Genomic DNA, 7549 nt, shown 5'->3' with positions numbered 1-7549 from the left:
ACTTCTATGATGAGTATTTTATTGAAAACTGACATTGAGCACAAAAAAAAAGCACATGAGCATTTTTTAAAACGATTACCATGTTATATATGCAGCAGTCCTTCATTCAACGACCCCTCTTTTGTTTATAGTAAATACCACACATTGTACTTCAATTGATCAGGCAAGTAAAGTAATATGTTGCCTACATTAAAAATATCCTGTAAATGGGGATCTTAGTCACTCATTTCCATGTCTTCCTGGTGGTGATCATCCCCATTGACTTTGGAGTTTCTGGGGGCGTGGCCCTGGCCTTTCTCTGTCTCGTCAAGTCGCGAGGGCGATGAGGCGGAGTCTGAGTCGCTCTTCCTCTCCTCATCTTCCTCCTGCTCCACTTCCTTTTCATTGCCGTAGCCTTGCTCCTCTTCATCGTAATCCCGCGGCACCTGAAAACAACGTATTCAAGTCACGTGGTTCTGTTGGCCGCACTAATTAAAATAAAATTTTAAATCAGCCTAAAAAAACCTTCACATCGCCTTTGTCGCTGTCTGACTTGCGGTCGCGGTCTCGCTCTTTGTCTTTGCTCTTCTTACTGGACGAGCGTTCTCTCTGCTCTCTACTTTGGTCCCGGTGCTCCCTCCGCTCTCTCTCTCGCTCCTCGCGATCCTTGTCCTTTTTCTTCTCCTTCTTGTGCCTTGACACACACACACACACACACACACACACACACACACACAGTGTTATTACTTAGCAGTCAAAGGCTAATCTAAAAGAAAAAGCTGGTAGGAGCTCACCGTCTGGGCGATGGAGACCTGTTCAAGCGTTTTTTGGGGGATCTGGATCCACTGCGGCTTCGCCTGTGCCTCCTGAAACATGAGATTAGACCATTTGAAAAACTGATTACTGTAACAATCGTTTACTGAACAACAGCCCTCCATTGTTTACTGTCCAGTAAATGTAACAGGGTATCGAACAGACTTCAGTTAACGCCCAAGATGCATTGCAGTTCTTACCGGTTGACACTGCGAGACCTCCTCGCACTGCTGTGACTCTTGGGTGGCGTCTTTGACCTCTTTTTGGACTTTTCCTCTTTCCTGTCCCTGTATGCACAAAAGCCAACAGCATGACTTCCATGATTACATATAGTATACGAAGCCATGAATGTCAGCACTAACCATGGAACCGTTTTAGCCATGGGCAGCACGGTGTATAAGTAGTTAGCGTGCCTGCCTGGCTGACTGGATGTTCTAGCTACGATTAATGCAAACACTACAAATCAACTGGCGTGCAGTTATTATACACAAGCAAAGAAGCTATGTACAAAGTTAAGTTGCCCCGACCGATATGGATTTTTTTTTTTTAGGCTGATTCTGATATTTGGCAGATTAAAATTCCAATAACTGATTAATTTAAAAAAAAATAATTAATACAATTCTTTTTGAACCCTTAACGCTTATAACTGAAACAATATGAATTACAGGTAGAACATTTCATTGTTTTACAATACTGTGCTTTAGCATTTGTTTGATTTTACAACAGAGAACAACTGTCATTATTTGTCTTACGTTTCACTCTATTGTCTAAAAGAAAAAAACAACAAAGCCTATTTTTTACAGATTTTTGGGGGCAGGGAATGTTTGAAGATGATTATCTTTGGCTTATGTTGTAATTTATTTAAAAATAATAAAAAAAACACTCTCCCCCAAATAAAAACCTAACAATCAAAAAAGTCGGCCAATTTTTGTTAATTTTAAAAGCGCTCCTATTGGCCGATTCATCGATCGGGTACTAGTTGCGACGTTAACCTAGATCTGCTGCGGCGACTTCTGCCATGGGTGTGGGAACTCCTCCTCCGTGGGCTCTTGGACCTCCTCCTATTCCTCGAATGGGACCTCCTCCGAGACCTGCTCTGGGAGCGTCTGCCAGAAAAAGAATATAAGTACAATTTTTTCATTCAGTTGGTCAGAACACATTTTCACAATAACACTGAGGCAGAAATTCAAGGATTCAACAGCAAACACTGTAGATTGAGCTTCTTTTTGGAGCTCTTAAGACTTCCACCCACATTTCTCATGTATGAGCTATGAACTGTTTCTGTATTGCACTGCCTTTGTGTGGAATCAGATCGTTGAGATGTCCTGGGGGACAAGGATTGATTTGCTACTTTGTGATGTATTGGCTTTCAATAGTCCCTGTGGGGACCCTAATGCACACAGAACTAAATGCACACTGGCTGTCATCTTGGAAAAATATTTACCATTCAGAGACGAAACACATTCTAACTGTGAATCCGGTGTTAAAGGGGACACATTTTGAAATATTGACTTTTTGAATTGCGCCCTATGATTGGCTGGTGACCAGTTCATGGTGTGCCCAAAGGTAGGTGGGATAAAAGCTCCAGCTCACTCTCGAGTCGCCGAGTGGCGAGAAGAATGCTTGGATGGATGGACTTTTTGATTGTTAGCATACAAATCATTTCTTCAATGATTTGTATCATTGCCCACCCATCAAATATGAAAGTACACAACCTGCCTCCACAAGTGGATATACATTTAATGCTTTTTCTGGCTTTATGAATCGTGCGTGTTTTGCACTTGTTTTCGTTTGCTTGGTTGGTGTTGATTCGGAGGACAAAACCTTGGTCATTTGTATCGCACATTCTCAGCATGTGATGATCCCTTCCCAACTCTGTTGTTCCCACGTTAAGGCTTCTTGTTTTTATTCTTCCTATTATTTGTGACTTAACTTGAACACCGCTTATTGCTTCAATGTATCTTTACTGGATTGTATTGCAAGTTACCTAGCAGTGCCAATGTAAACTGTCCAAGATTTACTTTTTGTCGCACTGAATTCCATTTCAACACCAAATTGGAGGGCCTTCAGCGCATATGAGAAATATTGTGAAAGTGAGTGACTGTGAGACTTATTGTAAAAATGGTTTTGTATGACTGAGTCATTTATTAATTCATGCTTATATTGACTTGACTTCATTTGAAAAGCTGTTCGCTCACAAGTTTGTCAACCTCTGAATTTGCATCTTTTGTTCCTGGGGCGAATGTTTTTTCCAAGAAGGGTTGCTCACCGGATGCTTTTTTTTTCTCATTCAGACGAGGAACATTATCCCTCAGCATTTACACGTGAAGGAATAGCATTTACTACCACTAATATGAGATGTGGATGAAAAGAAAAGTCATTTTACCGGTGTCTTGAGCGAGATCTGGAGCGTCTGCGCCGTGACCGTGAGCGGGACCGAGAATGTTTGCGTTTGTCATCTTTCTTACCTACAAAAAAAAGACAACAATGAAATGAATTGTACATGAAGAGTACATGTAATGGGACTGTAAAAGGTCTGATCAATTTAGAACAGAACATTCATTGAGATTTTTTTTTTTTGAATAAACAGCTAGCTCCACAAGTCCTGCAATTATGAAAAACGCACTTCCTGGTTCAATGGCGGCAGAAATGAGGGACTGGGCCTCTCGAACCCGCTTCATGGCCTCTTCAATTTCCTTGTTGGAGCTGTCATTCTTCAAGCCAGGATTTAGGTTCAGTCCAGCTGCAAGTGGATTCAACCTGCAATGCGCACAATTACAATAGTCGTAATACTTAATCATCATAATAAAAAAGCCCATGAAGGTCCTTACTTTGGATCCATGGACTGCATGAGCTTCAGGAAGTCGGCAGAAAGGGCCTAAAACCGACAACATCGTCATGATAAGACAGATTTTTATTGGTTTGCTCACACTTGGCTAACAACTGATAGCTGACCTGAGGGTTCATGTTAGGTCCTGCTATTCCCATTGCAGCCATCTGCTCCAAGTTGGGCGCTCCAAGACCACCAAACGGCGTTCCTCCCATCTGGAACGGGAAATCATTTCATCATTTCAAATGTTGAGCAGCAGCGGCAGCGGCAGCGGCAGCAATCTCGACGCGTTTGCGGGAACTCACGGAAGCCAGAGGATTGGGTGTTGGAAGAAGGCCCGCCCCGGGCATCATTCCCGCCACGGCATTGGCCGGCGCCAGCAGCGACATGGCTTTCGATTCATCAGGAATGACTCCTGGAGAAGGAGGAGGCGGTTTCAGCGCGATCATACCAGTAAACGTGCACAACTTCCACAAGACAAGCCACCACCAGTTAAACTGCTCTGTAGCCAAGACCAATGCAAATGAACGTTGTCTTGTCTGTAAATCTTAATCCCTGACTTGTTGCTCTTTTGTCAATATGACTGTAGGATTAGCATATAGGAGTTGAATAGTCACAATTACACACTGTGTTCAACACTGCCAAGATGTTATCACCTGTACTTGTTTTCTAAGTCATGAACCAAACGTAAGCAAGCACAGCCGGTTGTCCCGTGGGATGTGCTCTCAACTTTCATTAGATGTTTTATGAGCAAGCGACTCGCGCCGGCTGCTTCGCTATAAAGCACACAGAAACATTGAGATACAGAAAACAAAGTTTGTGATTCGGGTGCAAACAGGGGAACATTTCAACAGCACTTACCAAGACACAAACAGGAAAGGCTCATTCATGTTAGCTTTTCCGAGCTTTTGCGTCTGGTTACTTTGTTTATAAAAAAAAACAAAAAAAACAAACAACAACAACTTATACCCCGTTTCCTCCAATAGCGGCCAGGGACAATTGGCATTGTGCTTTCACTCAGGTGGAGACTGTAACAGTCATACAGGTGTTTAATTACATATGTTTAAATGTGTTTAAATGTGCTTTGTGTTGACAAATAATTTGACATGACATTTTATAATAAATATTACAACTATTCACATTGTATGAGTGAATTATAGTTGCAGTGGAAACTCAACGTCAAACTAAATCAGTTTTGAGATGCTGCTTGACTTGAGCAAATTCTAATTTCAAAAACATGTTTCCACTGACAAATCCGATAATGCCAAGTGAATTCATCCATTCCACATTCATACCTTAAAGTGGAAGTCAACCCCAAAATTTTCTTCACAATATGTTCTATGCACCTCAACTAATCCAAACACAGCATTCTGATTAATATTACGTTTGTGGAATATGAGTTAAGCAGCAAAATCCACTCATTTTTAGCCATCTCAGGGGGCGGCGGCCATTTTGCCACTTTCTGTCAAATGACAATGACATCACAGTGGCTCTAGGCTCAGGTAACAACCAATCACGGCCTGTTTTCTGGAGCTGAGCCATGATGGGTTACTACCTGAGCAACTGTGATGTCAGAACATCTACCTAAGGAAAAAAAGGAGGACTTTATTCTAAATGAATCATTAATGTTAAATTGGACGACGCACAGATGAATGCAAGCGCAGCGTGTATTAGGGTGGTGGCCACTATTTGAAGAAATAGGGTACTATACTATATAATCTTAATCGAGCTATACTATAGTAACATAGTATTAACCTACTTGCCTACAAGGTACAACACAGCTCGGTTTTGTAGTAATATCTAGTATGCGTAACCACACCAAAAATTCCCATTGGGTTATTACTAGCAAAAGCAAAATGGAGAAGCTCAATCCATGATTGTGCTATCTGAAAACACCCCTTTTGACATTTTCATATTGTAAAAGGGAGACACGCACACATACACATATGGGCACAGCAACAACAAAACAGACATTTGAGAAACAGGATAAGGCTGCAGAGGACAAAACGGTTGGTGCCATTTGCAGCAGGGCCTGGTATATATGGCTGGCTGAACCAGGAAAAAGAACTGTAAAACACAATAACAAAAAGAAACACCACTGTTAAATTGGGAGAGGCACTCAACCCTTTCTGAATTACGTATGGAGACGCTCAGGTAAGAAGATTAATTGGTCTATGGGTTTATTAGTGCATTTTTTTTGCATTACAATTGTATTTGTGAGGTGAATAATATTACACTTCGGCACATGCACATACGGTTTTAGAGATGCCCTGACTCATTTGATTTGGTGATAACAGCATCTTGATAAGCCTAAATGCTGCTTTTATAAAGATGATAAGTTTGCTTGACCATAGGTAAGAGAATATTCCCTAAATAGAAGAAAAAAAAGTTTAAAGAGAGAGAGACAAGAAGGGCCTGCGAGCCTGGTGCCATTTTTTTCTAATCTCCTGATGGCAGTAGAGGACCACTTTCAGCCAGCAAGGAAGGGGCTCTCTGCAATTGACTTGTCCACTATGAAAACCACAACACAAATAACAGAGAGAGAAGTTTACAGCCAGATTGCATGACACAAATTGACATAAATTCACATTCTCCTATAGCCACATAACTGCTTGGTAACACCTCAGACAGCTCGTTAGCGAGTTCTGATCCGTCACAAAAGAAACAACAAAACCGCACGATGCTCACTGTCATTGTTTGCAAATCATCAAATGCTCATCGTGTGATGTACGTTCAGGGAACAGAGACAGAAAGCGAACACCAACCTTCTGCGAACGGCACCACGATCAAGGCCCGGTCTACAAAGACGGTGTTGGTCAAGTGCTGGGAGACTCCCACCGACTCAGCCTCAAGGAACTTTACAAAACACACACGTGAAGTCACAGGCAAGGGAGAGTCACTGGAAGAAAACACACACATGTTGTGCAAAGCATACAAACAGGGACAACGTGACATGGTGTCTTCTTGACTGAAGACAGTGACCACCACGGACAAATTGACTCTACAATATGTCCTTATTTTTAACTCTTTTGATCTCATGAAATGCAAAGGCAGGTGCCCAGATTGAAGCATAAATGAGGCAAGTGGAATAAGCGGAAGTGACGTAAAGGCTGCCTCGACCACTGCCGCAAATTATTTTCTCCTTTTCGTGGTGGACTTTATATGCAATTCACGTGTACGATTTATTCATTTATTACTTGTTCTATGGTTTGTTTACTGTACTGTACAATAAACAGGAGCTCTGATTAGACACAACTGCACGCACGTAATATGCATTAGCATTAGCTTCCAACGAGGCCTGCTAGCTGCCTCAGAAAGAACCGAGCGAGTTAGAAAAGTTTCTCCAAAGATACTCACTCAGGTGGAAATAGTTTGAGCTCCTCTATGTTTCCCAGATAGCCGAAGAGAGTTCTCATCTGTTCCGAGGTTGTGCTCGGGGAAACATTTGTCACCTGAATGACGTGCGTGCTAGAAGTCATCTCGGCGAATCTTAATCGAGCTAACTAGCCAGTGGTACCACATTTATAAATAACATTAAAGCGATGTAGCTGTTAAACAAGTATTATGCCTATACAAAAAGTCAGTGACATAGTTCTTCTAGTAATGATAGACTATCCTGTGTCACGAGTCACGACCCAGACGACGATGATAATGATGCGCAGAAAGCCACGGTGAAGCATGATGCGTTCGTGTACACAGCACAATGTCGTAATTTAGTTTTTTTTCTACAGAGGCAAATTCAACCATTTGTTACGTTTTGATTTGATTTATTTAACATATAAACTAAAACACGTACATACATAAAATAAAGATCAAAATAAAGAAAAGATCATTAATACATATGTTCAAAGAGAGAAGGAAAAAGGGAAAAAAATAATGTAGTAGTCCTAACCGTGTCGGACGCAATACTTCTGCTCCGTAGTACTA

At 41.6% G+C, this 7549-nt stretch overlaps 1 protein-coding gene across 9 annotated transcripts; it reads right to left on the bottom strand.

Moving 5' to 3' along the window:
- Positions 1-2: 2 nt before the first annotated feature.
- Positions 3-7325, bottom strand: LOC147138316 (uncharacterized). 9 transcript variants are annotated; one of them, XM_086046187.1, is made up of 12 exons: positions 6980-7325; positions 6388-6521; positions 3928-4037; positions 3748-3837; positions 3624-3670; positions 3419-3552; positions 3179-3260; positions 1785-1898; positions 993-1079; positions 774-845; positions 511-673; positions 3-425 (listed from the first exon to the last, which is right to left on the bottom strand). In XM_086046187.1, the coding sequence occupies exons 1-12, from the start codon at positions 7099-7101 to the stop codon at positions 216-218; spliced, it is 1365 nt and encodes a 454-aa protein (XP_085902313.1). In that variant the 5' UTR covers positions 7102-7325; the 3' UTR covers positions 3-215. The 9 variants fall into 9 exon arrangements, with proteins under 9 accessions (XP_085902313.1, XP_085902312.1, XP_085902315.1 ...); XM_086046186.1 differs by having other exon boundaries at positions 505-673; positions 6980-7324; XM_086046189.1 differs by having other exon boundaries at positions 505-673; positions 3928-6133; positions 6388-6478; positions 6980-7324.
- Positions 7326-7549: the final 224 nt, after the last annotated feature.

This window comes from Filicampus tigris, chromosome 12, assembly GCF_054856515.1.
Source record: "Filicampus tigris isolate MCC_2025a chromosome 12, RoL_Ftig_1.0, whole genome shotgun sequence".
Lineage (NCBI taxonomy): Eukaryota > Metazoa > Chordata > Actinopteri > Syngnathiformes > Syngnathidae > Filicampus > Filicampus tigris.
This window is presented reverse-complemented; position numbering and strand designations above follow the sequence as displayed.

Bases quoted from the DNA above. Each gene is read 5' to 3' on its own strand.
- LOC147138316 (XM_086046186.1), bottom strand. From the start codon at position 7,101: ATGACTTCTAGCACGCACGTCATTCAGGTGACAAATGTTTCCCCGAGC. The intron at 3,553-3,623 runs GTAAGGACCTTC...TGCGCATTGCAG, and splicing joins ATGCAGTCCATGGATCCAAA to GTTGAATCCACTTGCAGCTG. The intron at 3,261-3,418 runs GTGCGTTTTTCA...TTTTTTTTGTAG, and splicing joins TGCCGCCATTGAACCAGGAA to GTAAGAAAGATGACAAACGC.